We start from the raw sequence: 15833 nt of genomic DNA, 5'->3' as shown, positions 1-15833 counted from the left end.
GGATTGCTGGGTCATATGGAAGATCTGTTTTCAGCTTTTTAAGGAATCTCCACACTGTTCTCCATAGTGGCTGTACTAGTTTACATTCCCACCAACGGTGTAAGAGGGTTCCCTTTTCTCCACACCCTCTCCAGCATTTATTGCCTGTAGACTTTTGGATAGCAGCCATTCTGACTGGCGTGAAACGGTACCTCATTGTGGTTTTGATTTGCATTTCTCTGATAATGAGTGATGTTGAGCATCTTTCATGTGTTTGTTAGCCTTCTATGTGTCTTCTTTGGAGGGATGTCTGTTTAGTTCTTTGGCCCACTATTTCTGAGATAAATTCTCTGTCCTTTGCTTCATTTGCTATTATTTTCTCCCATTCTGAAGGCTGTCTTTCCACCTTGCTTATAGTTTCCTTTGTTGTGCAGAAGCTTTTAAGGTTAATTAGGTCCCATTTGTTTATTTTTGCTTTTATTTCCAATATTCTGGGAGGTGGGCCATAGAGGATCCTGCTGTGGTTTATGTCAGAGTGTTTTGCTTATGTTTTCCTCTAGGAGTTTAATAGTTTCTGGTCTTACGTTTAGATCTTTAATCCATTTTGAGTTTATTTTTGTGTATGGTGTTAGAAAGTGTTCTAGATGTCCATCAGCAGATGAATGGATAAGAAAGCTGTGGTACATATACACAATGGAATATTACTCAGCCGTTAAAAAGAATACATTTGAATCAGTTCTAATGAAGTGGATGAAACTACAGCCTATTATACAGAGTGAAGTAAGCCAGAAAAAAAAGCACCAATACAGTATACCAATGTGTATATATGGAATTTAGAAAGAAGGTAATGATAACACTGTATGTGAGACAGCAAAAGAGACACAGATGTACTGAACAGTCTTTTGGACTCTGGGAGAGGGTGAGGGCAGGATGATATGGGAGAATGGCATTGAAACATGTAAAATATCATATGTGAAACAAATCACCAGTCCAGGTTTGATGCATGATACAGGGTGCTCAGGGCTGGTGCACTGGGATGACCCAGAGGGATGGGATGGGGAGGGAGGTGGGAGGGGGGTTCAGGATGGGGAACACATGTACATTCATGGCAGATTCAAGTGAATGTATGGCAGAACCAATACAATATTGTAAAGTAAAATAAATTAATTAACTAAATTAATAAAAAAGAAAAAATAAAATAAAATAATAAAAAAGAAAAATATTGTCTTATATATTATACATAAGATAAAAATCATGAAAAACTAAGTTGAAAGGTAATGAAAATATACCAAGTGAAAATACAAAAAGACATAATCAGTACTTTCTATAATCAGTAATCTATAATTACTTTCTATAATCAGTAAAGAAAAGGAGGAAGACAAACAAATAGAAAATCAATGAATAAAGAAAATAAAATAGCCACGCATGGAATAATTGACAAATAAGTAACAGAACAGGTGCTCTGTCTCACAGATAATGTGGAAGTATTAGTTAAAACAATAAAAGAACATTTGTGCCTATTAAAAATTGATAATGTAATATATTAGTAAGGGTTTGAAGAAATGTATACATGTATTGTATATGTGGCTACTAATTAAAAGCTTTTGCAGAAAGTATCTATACTTAAGGATTTATAAGATGCATACTATTTGACATGGAAGTTTTTCTTCTCTATTTCTACTTTATAGAATATTCAAATACATTCACGGAGATGTATATGTAATAAAGTTTCATGCAACAGTATCTACAGCAAAACGTTAGCCAAACTGTCTGGAAAGATAGAATCCAAATGTTAACAGTGTAACTGGAAAGGCAAAAAATCAGGAGAAAGGATTATGGAATCAGTTTTTATTCAATGTGCTTCTATTTTTTTATATATAAATTTTTTATTTTTCAACTATGAATTCTTACATTAATTGTAAAAATCTTCAATTTTAAAAGTGATAAAGTGGAAGTGCAGAAATAACTCATCCTCTCTGAAAGTACAAATATACTTCTCAGAAAAATAAAAATGGATGTACATAGTCATATCATGTTTCATCTTGATTTCCTGAACATCAGTTAAAAAATAGCTCAGTGTATGGCCTATTTCTTCACAATATATATGAGGGATACCATATGTTGCAGGAAAATTCAGCCAAAATAGAGGGGAAAAGAATATTACTAATAGTTTCTGAGTTAAATCTTCATCTTTCCATCAAAATTAATTCCACTTGAAATCAAGTCAAAGAAGGTGCTTGTCAACCCCCCTCCCCATGCAAATGAATCTCCAACATTTAAAGCATCTATATCAAATTTACAAGTTATCTTACATATGCAATTAACAAACAGCCAGTGTCAGGAACACAACATTTACTTGCATCTTGCAGGTAACAGACGGATGCACCAGAATGTCGACTACTTCATTTATCTTCTGATAGTTTGAGATCAACACTAGCATAATTCTTCTCACAAATAAAGAAAAACTGCCTGGTGCACACTGTGGCAGCTACTTTGGTTGCTGTGACATATGCACAGTTGTTGTTTATTTTTGAATTCAACAGATTTCTGTTAAAGAGGGGAAAAATAAAAATTGAGTCTAATATTCAGACATAAATCATATTTCCAGTAGATATACTACTATAGACAAGAAGGGAGTTATATGTTTAGTTATCTCTCTATTTATTCACTTAACAAACATTTCTAAAATATTATCATATTACCAAGATTCTGGAATGTAGATACAGAGTAAATCTATTTCTGTCCTCAAGGAGTTTACACAAAGAGAGGGAAAGATGCATTTATTTGGCACAGAAGAGTGGCTTCTAACTCAGACAAGGGGGAAAGAGTTTGCCAAGAAACACAGTTTTGATGTGGGAAGATTTTAGCTGACTGAATCCCTGCATAGAATGTGATGCATACTTTATGAATGATTAAATCAATGCACGCACAAATAAATAACTGATATACTTATCTCATAAATTAGTGACCCCAAAAAAAACATAATTCAAAAAGATGCATGCACCCAATGTTCATTGCAGCATTATTTACAGTAGGCAGGATGTGGAAATAACCTAAATGTCCATCAACAGAGAAATGTATAAACAAGATACAGTACATATATTCCATAGAATATTACTCAGCTATAAAAAAGAATGAAATCAGGTCATTTGCAGAGACATGAATAGACCTAGAGACTGTCATACAGAATGAAGAAAGTCAGAAAGAAAAACAACACGTATATATATTGTACATGAAGGTGAAAGAGGAGAGTGAAAAAGTTGGCTTAAAACTCAACATTCAGAAAATGAAGATCATGGCATCTGGTCCCATCACTTCATGGGAAATAGATGGGGAAACAGTGGAAACCGTGTCAGACTTTATTTTGGGGGGCTCCAAAATCACTACAGATGATGACTGCAGCCATGAAATTCAAAGATGCTTACTCCTTGGAAGAAAAGTTATGACCAACCTAGATAGCATATTGAAAAGCAGAGACATTACTTTGCCAACAAAGGTTCATCTAGTCAAGGCTATGGTTTTTCCTGTGGTCATGCATGGATGTGAGAGTTGGACTGTGAAGAAAGCTAAGCACTGAAGAATTGATGCTTTTGAACTGTGGTGTTGGAGAAGACTCTTGAGAGTCCCTTGGACTGCAAGGAGATCCAACCAGTCCATTCTGAAGGAGATCAGCCCTGAGATTTCTTTGGAGGGAATGATGCTAAAGCTGAAACTCCAGTACTTTGGCCACCTCATGTGAAGAGTTGACTCATTGGAAAAGACTCTGATGCTGAAAGGGATTGGGTGCAGGAGGAGAAGGGGATAACAGAGGGTGAGATGGCTGGATGGCATCACTGACTGGATGGACGTGAGTTTGAGTGAACTCCGGGAATTGGTGATGGACAGAGAGGCCTGGCGTGCTGTGATTTATGGGGTCACAAAGAGTCGGACACAACTGAGCGACTGAACTGAACTGAACTGAACACACATATATGGAATCTGAAAAATTGGTAAAGATGATCTTATTTACAAAGTAGAAATAGAGACACAGACGTAGAGAACGAACATATGGACACCAAACGGGAAAGGGGGCTGGGTGGGATGAATGGGGAGGTTGGGACTGACATACACTATTCCTACTATGTATAAAATATGTAACTAATAAGAACCTTTTGTATAGCACAGGGAACCCTACTCAATGCTCTATGGTGACCTAAATGGAAAAGAAATCCAAAAAGGAGAGAATTTGTGTTTATGTGAGATTTATGTATATATGTTGCTGATTGACTTCTTTGTACATTAGAAACTAACAGCACATCGTAAAGCAACTATGGTGGTGGTGGTTTAGTCGATAAGTCATGTCCAACTCTTCCGACCCCATGAACTGTAGCCCACCAGGCTCCTGTGTCCATAGGATTTTCCAGGCAAGAATACTGGAGTGGGTTGCTATTTCCTTCTCCAGGGCATCTTCCTGACCTGGGGATCAAACCCTGGTCTCCTGCATTGCAGGCAGATTCCTTACTGACTGAGCTACCAAGCAACTAAAAATAAAATAAATTAATGATTAGGATTTAACCAGATGAAGAGTGGAACTACAGATAATCCAGATAAAGGATATAGTATGTGCAAATGTGCAGAAATATAAAAGAGTGCATCTCATGTGATTAACTGCAAATTTGGAACAAATCTTTATTACAGCAAATAAAAGGCACTCTAAATACTAGTGTAGTGTAAAAAGGACCAAATTCAGAAGTAGGTGACCTAGTTCTCAGCCCATCTCTGCCACTTGTAGTTGTTAAGACTTTTTTAGTTTATTTATTAATAGTATCTGTCGGGGCGGCATGTATATAATCTTAAAAATTATCATAGAAAATTACATCATGAAAAATGGGGAAAAACATAGCACACTGAGTCCAACCCAATTCATTTTCAGATTGTTTCTTAATGGTGTATTATTTGTAATATGAAATGGGCTTTGCTAGACAGTGACGAAATCTAGATAAACAGTGAAGATATTTGATTTAGACCATGGAACTAGTCATTGAGGGCTTCCCTGGTGGTTAAGCAATAAACAATCTGCCTGCCAATGCAGGAGACACTGGTTTGATATGTGGATTGGGTAGATCCCTTGGAGGGGGAAATGGCAAGTCACTCCAGTATTCTTGCCTGGGAAATCCCACAGACAGAGGAGCCTGGAGGGCTACAGTGTCAGCTATAGGATCTCAGAGTCACAACAACCTAGCTACTAAAACAACAACAACAGCAACTAGTCACTGAAACCCTACATTTCCAGCTACCCTCTATTTATGTCTATAAAATTCATTAATATCCATATTGATAATTTTTAAGTTGTTAAGCAACCATCCACCATAACCTGCCCATCTTGGATGGCTAGTGGAGGTGATGGAATTCCAGTTGAGCTATTTCAAATCCTAAAAGATGATGCTGTGAAAGTGCTGCACTCAATACGCCAGCAAATTTAGACAACTCAGCAGTGGCCACAAGACTGGAAAAGGTCAGTTTCCATTCCAATCCCAAAGAAAGGTAATGCCAAAAAATGCTCAAACTACCGCACAATTGCACTCATCTCACATGCTAGTAAAGTAATGCTCAAAATTCTCCAAGCCAGGCTTCAGCAATATGTGAACCATGAACTTCCAGATGGCCAAGCTGGTTTTAGAAAAGGCAGAGGAACCAGAGATCAAATTGCCAACATCCACTGGATCATCAAAAAAGCAAGAGAGTTCCAGAAAAACATCTATTTCTGCTTTATTGACTATGCCAAAGCCTTTGACTGTGTGGATCACAATAAACTGTGGAAAATTCTTCAAGAGATGGGAATACCAGACCACCTGACCTGCCTCTTGAGAAATCTGTATGCAGGTCAGGAAGCAACAGTTAGAACTGGACATGGAACAACAGACTGGTTCCAAATAGGAAAAGGAGTACATCAAGGCTGTATATTGTCACCCTGTTTATTTAACTTCTATGCAGAGTACATCATGAGAAACGCTGGGCTGGAAGAAGCACAAGCTGGAATCAAGATTGCTGGGAGAAATATCAATAACCTCAGATATGCAGGGAGAAGGCGACAGCACCCCACTCCAGTACTCTTGCCTAGAAAATCCCATGGACAGAGGAGCCTGGTAGGCTGCAGTCCATGGGGTCGCAAAGAGTCGGACATGACTGAGCGACTTCACTTTCACTTTTCACTTTCATGCATTGGAGAAGGAAATGGCAACCCACTCCAGTGTTCTTGCCTGGAGAATCCCAGGGATGGGTGGGTTACCGTCTATGGGGTCGCACAGAGTCAGACACGACTGAAGCAACTTAGCAGCAGTAGCAGCAGATATGCAGATGACACCACCCTTATGCCAGAAAGTCAAGGGGAACTAGAAAGCCTCTTGATGAAGGTGAAAGAGGAGAGTGAAAAAGTTGGCTTAAAGCTCAACATTCAGAAAACAAAGATCATGGCATCTGGTCCCATCACTTCATGGGAAATAGATGGGGAAACAGTGTCAGACTTTATTTTTTGAGGTTCCAAAATCACTGCAGATGGTGACTGCAGCCATGAAATTCAAAGATGCTTACTCCTTGGAAGAAAAGTTATGACTAACCTAGATAGCATATTGAAAAGCAGAGACATTACTTTGCCAACAAAGGTCCGTCTAGTCAAGGCTATGGTTTTTCCAATGGTCATGTATGGATGTGAGAGTTGGACTGTGAAGAAGGCTGAGTGCCGAAGAATTGATGCTTTTGAACTGTGGTGTTGGAGAAGACTCTTAAGAGTCCCTTGGTCTGCAAGGAGATCTAACCAGTCCATTCTAAAGGAGATCAGTCCTGGGTGTTCTTTGGAAGGAATGATGCTAAAGCTGAAACTCCAGTACTTTGGTCACCTCATGTGAAGAATTGACTCATTGGAAAAGACTCTGATGCTGGGAGGGATTGGGGGCACGAGAAAAAGGGGACAACAGAGGATGAGATGGCTGGATGGCATCACTGACTCGATGGACATGAGTCTGAGTGAACTCCAGGAGTTGGTGATGGACAGGGAGGCCTGGCGTGCTGCGATTCATGGGGTCACAAAGAGTCGGACAGGACTGAGTAACTGAACTGAACTGAAGCAACCATCGAGTATTATGTGTTGTGTGCTGTGGATTAACAAAAGGTCAGAGACAGAATATTTTAGATTGGATGTGAGATGGTAAAGAAAAGGAAATGCTAATTAGGAGCATAAAAGGGGAATGAATTTCAAAGCAGGAGACCAAGAATGACTTCAAAGAGAAAACAAATTTTAACTGAAAGTATTACTGGTTGAGGAAACTGCATGAATACAAGTATAGAAACATGGAAGTCAGCAGTGTTTTTTGTAATGCCAAGGATATTTTACAAAATTAAAATTAGAATTGCTCTTGAGGTCAGAAAATCTTGCTTAATGAAACTTATCTGTGCAATTCATTTCCATAGTTAACAAGTAAACTGAAGCTTTCAAGTGTTTTGGATACTTACAGTTTATATTGTATCAAAGAACCATCTTCCCACATCCAGGGGCTGACACTTCCTTTTCGAGATAATCCAATCCAATAAAAATAAGACACCAAAGACTGAACAAAGTTCTGTGAAGGAAGAACCCTATGTGTAATTTAATCCCTAGTCTTTTTTTTTTTAACAATAAAAAATGAAAATAATGTGAACGCACACTGCCATATTTAAAATGGATAACCAAGAAGGACCTAGAGCATGGAACTCCGCTCAATGTTATGTGGCAGCCTGAATGAGAGAGAAGTTTGGGGGAGAGTGGATACATGTATATATATGGCTGAGTCCCTTTGCTGTTCACCTGAAACTGCCACAACATTGTGTGTTAATTGGCTATATACCCCCATACAAAATAAAAAGAAAATAATGTGAAGACAAACAATTATGATTTTTACCAAAATCTTTTTTTTACATTTTCAATTAGGACTATTTATTACTGTCTAATCATTCCTTCTGCTTCCCTGGTGGAAGGAAACACAAGAGACACGGGTTTGATCCCTGGGTTGGGAAGATCCCCTGGAGAAGGGAAGGGCTACCCACTCCAATATGTGCCAAAAGTATCAACATATTAAAAGATCCATTATTATTAAAGGACTTCAAAACAGAGAAACATGAAAAAAGGGCAACTCCCATAATGGTTTCATGAGAGATGCCTTTTTGTTCAGAAACCTCAGTTTCCTTCCTAGAGCAGATGTAGAGCATCATTACCAGAGCTTAATGTTTTTCTGAGACAAAACTAAAATTGAGACACTGTAATTCCCACCAACAAGGGATTCTTTTTATTCACTACGAAGTTTTCTATTTGACTTGAAAAGACAAGTTATTGTCATTTAACAAACACATGAGTTTCAGATGTTCTTTAAAAATTTTTAGCAATTTTCTCCTTGCATATAAAAAATGGGAAAAATTTACAACTTCAGAACTCATTACCTGTTCATCTTCATCTTCTATCTTCAGCAGATGAGAGCCCTGGTTGGTGCAGAATTTCCGACTCTCTTCGAAGGTTTTATCTATGTCAGAAAAATAGTAGCATTTCTCTTCACAGCAAGACCATTTGTTCCTGTACTTTTCTTAAAAAAAAAAAAAAAAAAGTTTTTAAGTTAGTCTAATTCTCTTCCTGGAAAGTTTTGCTCCAGACATCCTTCCCAGCTCTACAGGACTTACTACTTTCCATGAGCTCTGAGGACATCACTGCTAACTCAAAATGCAAAATAACGTATCTGTCGTTCAGAGGGAAAGGGTACTTTTCTTTTTCTGCAAAGTTTTCTCCAAGATGCCATGGGCACCAGGACATGAATGTAAGAGTAGGAAATATTTAAGAGCACAAAAACTGTATTGCTTTTGATATTTAATTTTTGTATCAATACTAACAATGCTTTCCTCCAGGAACTCTCTAGCTTCATCAAAGTATGGTGACTATTAGTTTGGGTTTCCTTGGTGGGTCGATGGTAAAGAATTAGCATGCCAATGCGGAGACAAAAGAGACATGGGTTCGATCCCTGGGTCAAGAAGATTCCCCTGGATGAGGAAATGGCAACCCACTCCAGTATTCTTGCCTGGGAAATCCCATGGACAGAGGAACCTAGTGGGCTACACTCCATGAGGTTACAAACAGTTGGACACAAGTTAGCAACTAAACCACAACAACAGCAATTATTAGTTTAAAGAAAGAAAATAATCCATTTCTCCTTTCTCCTACCCATCAAATTTTACCATCTGAAAAATGTAAGAACAAAAAATAAAGTTACTAAAAAAGCATCTTTAAAGTATTTTCATAGAAGACAAAACCAAAGTAACTAAATTATATTCTAGCAAGAATATTTTAAGCAACTAGTTGCTAGTGGTAAGCAAAACACACAGAGAGTTAAAGTCCCACCAGAGTGCTAATCAAAACTAGTAGATGGATATAGATAAGAGTCTTATTGAATTGACTGTTGACCTGGAGAAACTTCAGGGAAGCTCTCTGAATTTTCAGGTTATCCATGACTTTGAGAGATAGGATGGGATTGCTTGCAAGGTAAATTTTACCCATATGACCAAGTCAGGAGTTGGGATATGTTTCAAGGGACTTGAGTTAGCAAAGTGATACACAGGACAGTTGTTGCTATTTGGTCCCTTAAGCCTTACCCGACTGTTTTTGCAACCCCATGCAACCCCAAGGAGCCTGCCAGGCTCCTCTGTCCATGGGATTTCCCAGGCAAGAATACTGGAATGGGTGACCATTTCCTTCTCCAGATCTTTCCAACCCAACAATCGAACCCACATCTCCTGCATTCGCAGGTGGATTCTTCACTACTGAGCCACCTGGGAAGTGACATAAGACAGTACCATTTCACAAGGGATCAGTGGAAAATATTGTCTTATAAAGAAGTAGGAAACTACTAAGCAATTATACTATATCTTATCCATACTAAATTGAATGCACTGAAATATTTCCTTTGCTGATTGATATGACTCTTAAAGAAACTCAAAAGTTATTTCATTTCTTATTTGCAAAGTCAGTTAACTGACAGACCAATAAACAGAAACTACTAAATTTTGATTATCTACAGTTCAAAGATGCAGGCAAACCATGTGGCAAGAAATTGTATCTTCTTGAATAAAAAATATCTCTACCATACTTCACTTTTGTAGATCATGAGTTTAATAATAAAATGGAGATTGCCTGGCAATAAGTCATTATACCAATTTTTAATTATGAGTGCTTGTATGTTACTACATACCTGAGTTTAACCAATCCTTTGAAAAGCATTTATTTTTCATAGGAGTCCTGGCTTTCTCATATTCCTGCGTGTCATTATCCAACATGTTCTGATCATATTCCTGCAGGTCACTATCCAACATGTTCTGATAATTAAAAGAATTTTGAAAATCTGAAAATCATCAGCAGAAGACAGTTAGTTAGTTAGACAGTTAGTTTAACAGGTAAAATATAAACTTTTTACACTAAACTTTTCATTTGCAAAATGAAGAAAATATATATATAATATTATAAATCAGAAAAAAAATTTAAATCTTCTCCCATAATTTCAATTTTGTTTCTCACATTCTAGAAACTGTATGAGAGAGTGAAATCTTCAAATGTCAACATAGTTCATTCTTTTTTTTTTTTTGTATTTCTCTTTTATTATTCTTATTTAATAAAGAACAGACATACAATTAGTTTGTTGAAAAGTTAGAACCCAGGCTTTCTGGCTTCAAATCTCTCTATTTTCCTTTTATTTTTAATTTAAATTTATTCATTTTAATTAGAGGCTAATTACTTTAAAATATTGTTTTGGTTTTGCCATACATCAACATGAATCCACCACGGGTGTACACGTGTTCCCAATCCTGAACCCGCCTCCCACCTCCCTCCCCATACCATCACTCTGGGTCATCCCACTGCACCAGCCCCAAGCTTCCTGTATCCTGCATCGAACCTGGACTGGCAATTCATTTCTTATATGATATTATACATGTTTCAATGCCATTTTCCCAAATCATCCCCCCCTTAACTCTCCTTTTAGGAAAAGACAAAATGTTTAGATAAAATTTAACATAAAGAATGAAGTTTCTCAACCCAATAAAAAAGTGGAAAAAAAAAACCTGAACAGACATTTCTCCAAAGAAGACATACAGATGGCTAACAAACACATGAAAAGATGTTCAACATCACTCATTATTAGAGAAATGCAAACCAAACCCACAATGGAATATCACCTCACACTGGTCAGAATGGCTGCCATCAAAACGTTTATGAACAATAAATGCTAGAGAAGATGTGGAGGAAAGGGAACCCTCTTGCATTGTTGGTGGGAATGTAAATTGATACAAACACTATGGAAGATGGTATGGAGATTCCTTTAAAAAAAAAAAAAAGGAATAAAACCACCATATGACCCAGCAATCCCACTTCTAAGCATATACGCTGAGGAAACCAAAATTGAAAAACGCACATGTATCCCATTGTTCATTGCAGCACTGTTTACAATAGCTAGAACATGGAAGAAAACTAGATGTCCATTGATAGATGAATGGATAAAGGAGTTATGGTACATATACACAATGGAATATTACTCAGCCATAAAAAGGAATGGAGTTGAGTCAGTCCTGAGGTGGCCGAACCTAGAACTTATTACACAGAGTGAAGTAAGTCAGAAAGAGAGAGATAAATATCATATTAACATATTGTAACACACCTATACAGAATCTAGAAAAATGGTACTGAAGAATTTACTTACAGAACAGCAATGGAGAAACAGACATAGAGAATAGACTTGTGGACATGGGGAGAGGGGAGTGGGGGGTGAGATGTGTGGAAAGAGTAACATGGAAACTTACATTACCATATGTAAAATAGATAGCCAATGGGAATTTGCTGTATTGGAGAGGGAGACAGGAGGGAGGTTCAAAAGGGAGGAGATATATGTATTATACCTATGGCTGATTCATGTTGAGGTTTGACAGAAAACAACAAAATTCTGTAAAGCAATTATCCTCCAATAAAAACATAAATAAAAAAAAAAGAATGAAGTTTCTGTAGAATACTTACACTTAGTAGCAAAAAATGCTGATATTCCCAAAAGGATGACACATATAATTCCTAGTATTACTGCTATAATACGTCCAGAAGATGCTGCTTGGAACACTGTCAAAAGAATGTGAAACTGAAGATAAAGTGCCACAAGGCTACAATCAAGGTAATATTCTCTGAGCTTTTGTCTCACAAAAGCATACAGGTTAAGAATGAATTAGCACTGTCACGAAGTAGCTATTGTAACCCATTCAGTTCACAGGAGTATCATTTCACTTATTAAGGAAAAAAAAAAAAACTTACCATCTATTAGAAGTATTTGCCTCTGTTTTTAAATCATTAGTGCTCCCAATTTAAACATTATTTGGTGATGCAAAGGAAATGAGGGGAAGGGATGTAATTTTTTCTTTTCTTTCCAAGTAACATTTACTTTTTTAAAATCACCAATCTGTTATTTCTTATCTTGCTTACAATATGCATGGTATTTCCCTTATTTGGAGCTGTGCATGTGCATTCAGTCATGTCTTTGTAACCCCATGAACTGTAGTCCTCCAAGCTCCTCTGTCCATGGGATATTCCAGACAAGAATACTGGAGTAGTTTGCCACTTCCTATTTCCTTGTAAATCTTATTACTTCTAAGATAGAAAAGAAAAACACCAATAACAAAAATATTGTTTTTAAAATTTAGATGACTACTGGAACCCTTCCTAGTTGATATTCAGAGGAGGGATATAGTAAGAGAGTGTCTCTGAGTAAATAAACATAGAGCTAAGAAATACTAATTACTATAGTCAATTAAGACCTAGTTAAGATTCAACTGAAAGACTAAGGGAAGAAATCACTTGCATTTCTATATACTAACAATGAAAAATCAGAAAGAGCAGTTAAAGAGTCAATCTCATTCACCATTTCAACAAAAAGAATTAAATATCTAGGAATAAACTTACCTAAGGAGATGAAAGAACTGTACACAGAAAATTATAAGGCACTGATGAAAGAAATCAAAGATGACATAAATACATGGAGAGATATTCCATATTTCTGGGTAGGAAGAATCAATATTGTGAAAATTACCATGCTACCAAATGCAATCTACAGATTCAATGCAATCCCTATCAAATTACCAATGGCACTTTTCACAGAACTAAAACAAAAAATTTCACAGTTCATATGGAAACACAAAAGACCCCAAATAGCCAAAGCAGTCTTGAGAAAGAAGAATGGAGCTGGAGGAATCAAGCTTCCTGACTTCAGGTTATACTACAAAGCTACAGTCATCAAGACAGTATGATAATGGCACAAACACAGAAATATAAACCAATGGAACAAGACGGAAAACTCAGAAATAAACCCATGCACCTATGGGTACCTTATTTTTGACAAAGGAGGAAAGAATATGCAATGGGGCAAAGACAGCCTTTTCAGTAAATGGTGCTGGGAAAACTGGACAGCTACAAGCAAAAGAATGAAATTAGAACACTTCCTAATACCCTACACAAAGATAAACTCAAAATGGATTAAAGACCTAAATGTAAGACCAGAAACTATAAAACTCTTAGAGGAAAACATAAGCAGAACACTTGATGACATAAATCAAAGCAAGATCCTCTATGATCCACCTCCTAGAGTAACAAAAATAAAAACAAAAGGAAACAAGAGGGATCTGATTAAACGTAAAAGCTTTTACACAGCAAAGGAAACTATAAGCAAGGTGAAAAGAAAACCCTCAGAATGGGAGAAAATAATAGAAAATGAAATAACTGACAAAGGATTAATTTCCAAAATATACAATTAGCTCATACAACTCAATACCAGAATAACAAACAACCCAATCAAAAAGTGGGAAAAAAACACCTAAACAGACATTTCTCCAAAGAAGACATACAGATGGCTAACAAACACATGAAAAGATGCTCAACATTGCTCATTATTAGAGAAATGCAAATCAAAACTACAATGAGATATCACCTCACACCGGTCAGAATGGCCCTCATCCAAAAGTCTACAAACAGTAAGTGCTGAAGAGGGTGTGGAGAAAAGGGAACACTCTTGCGCTGTTGATGGGAATGTAAATTGATAAAGCCACTATGGAAGACTGTATGGAAATTCATTAATAAACTAGGAATGAAACCACCATAAGACCCAGCAATCCCACTCCTAGGCATACACCCTGAGGAAACCAAAATTAAAAGAGACACATGTTCATTGCTGCACTATTTACAGTAGTTAGGACAAGGAAGCTCCCTAGATGACCATGGACAGATGAATGGACAAAGAAGTTGTGGTAAATATACACAATGGAATATTCAGTTCAACTCAGTTCAGTCACTCAGTCACGTCCAACTCTCTGCGACCCGATGAGCCACAGCACGCCAAGCCTCCTGTCCATCACCAACTCCCAGAGTCCACCTAAACCTATGTCCATTGAGTTGGTGATTCCATCCAACCATCTCATCCTCTGTCGTCCTCTTCTCCTCATGCCCTCAATCTTTTCCAGCATCAGGGTCTTTTCCAATGAGTTAGCTCTTCGCATCAGGTGGCCAAAGTATTGGAGTTTCAGCTTCAACATCAGTCCTTCCAATGAATACCCAGGACAGACCTCCTTTAAGATGAACTGGTTGGATCTCCTTACAGTCCAAGGGCCTCTCAAGAGTCTTCTCCAACACCACAGTTCAAAAACATCAATTCTTCTGCACTCAGCTTTCTTTAGAGTCCAACTCTCACATCCATACATGACCACTGGAAAAACCATAGCCTTGACTAGATGGACCTTTGTTGACAAAGTAATGTCTCTGCTTTTTAAATGTTGTCTAGTTTGGTCATAACTTTCCTTCCATGGAGTAAGCGTCTTTTAATTTTATGGCTGCAATCACCATCTGCAGTGATTTTGGAGCCCAGAAAAATAAAATCAGCCACTGTTTCCACTGCTTCCCCATCTATTTGCCATGAAGTGACAGGACCAGAGGCCATGATCTGAGTTTTCTGAATGTTGAACTTTAAGCCAACTTTTTCACTCTCCTCTGTAGCGTCACCTGAATATCTGAGGTTATTGATATTTCTCTCGGCAATCTTGTTTCCAGCTTGTGCTTCCTCCAGCTCAGCGTTTCTCATGATATACTCTGCATATAAGTTAAATAAGCAGAGTGACGATATACAGCCTTGACGTACTCCTTTTCCTATTTGGAACTAGTCTGTTGTTCCATGTCCAGTTCTAACTGTTGCTTCCTGACCTGCATATAGGTTTCTCAAGAGGCAGATCAGGTGGTCTGGTATTCCCATCTCTTTCAGAATTTTCCACAGTTTATTGTGATCCACACAGTCAAAAGCTTTGGCATAGTCAATAAAGCAGAAATAGATATTTTTCTGGAACTCTCTTGCTTTTTCAATGATCCAATGGATGTTGGCAATGATGGGTTACCCCAGGCCCAAGGCCAGGGGTGGTGGCCAAGAGGAGCTACCCCACACCGGAGGAAAGGAGCAGTGGCTGTGCTTTGCTGGAGCAGCCATGAAGAGAGACCCCACGTCCAAGGTAAGAGAAACCCAAGTAAGATGGCAGGCACTGAGATAGGGCATCAGAGGGCAGACAGACTGAAACCACAATCACAGACAACAGGCCAATATGATCACATGGACCACAGCCCTGTCTAACTCAATGAAAATAAGCCATGCCATGTGGGGCCACCCAAGATGGACAGGTCATGGTGGAGAGGTCTGACAGTTGTGGTCCACTGGAGAAGGGAATGGCAAACCACTTCAGTGTTCTTGCCTTGAGAACCCCATGAACAGTAGGAAAAGGCAAAAAAGATAGGGCACTGAAAG

General features: G+C 37.9%; 1 protein-coding gene across 2 annotated transcripts in view; it reads right to left on the bottom strand.

Moving 5' to 3' along the window:
- Window positions 1–1812: 1812 nt before the first annotated feature.
- The window catches only part of LOC147372710 (C-type lectin domain family 7 member A-like), a 55428-nt gene continuing 41407 nt past the window's right edge, over window positions 1813–15833 (bottom strand). For both annotated transcript variants that reach the window (XM_086404119.1, XM_086404120.1), the window contains 5 exons: window positions 12032–12127; window positions 10221–10370; window positions 8428–8567; window positions 7468–7574; window positions 1813–2526 (listed from right to left, as the gene is read on the bottom strand). In XM_086404119.1, the coding sequence (XP_086260245.1) occupies window positions 2382–2526; window positions 7468–7574; window positions 8428–8567; window positions 10221–10370; window positions 12032–12127 (638 nt within the window). In that variant the 3' untranslated portion in view covers window positions 1813–2381. The remainder of the gene's footprint in view (window positions 2527–7467; window positions 7575–8427; window positions 8568–10220; window positions 10371–12031; window positions 12128–15833) is intronic.

The sequence above is a fragment of the Bos grunniens genome, chromosome 5, assembly GCF_055505025.1.
Source record: "Bos grunniens cultivar Pamir isolate PY7600 chromosome 5, Bosgru_T2T1.0, whole genome shotgun sequence".
Taxonomy (NCBI): domain Eukaryota; kingdom Metazoa; phylum Chordata; class Mammalia; order Artiodactyla; family Bovidae; genus Bos; species Bos grunniens.
This window is presented reverse-complemented; position numbering and strand designations above follow the sequence as displayed.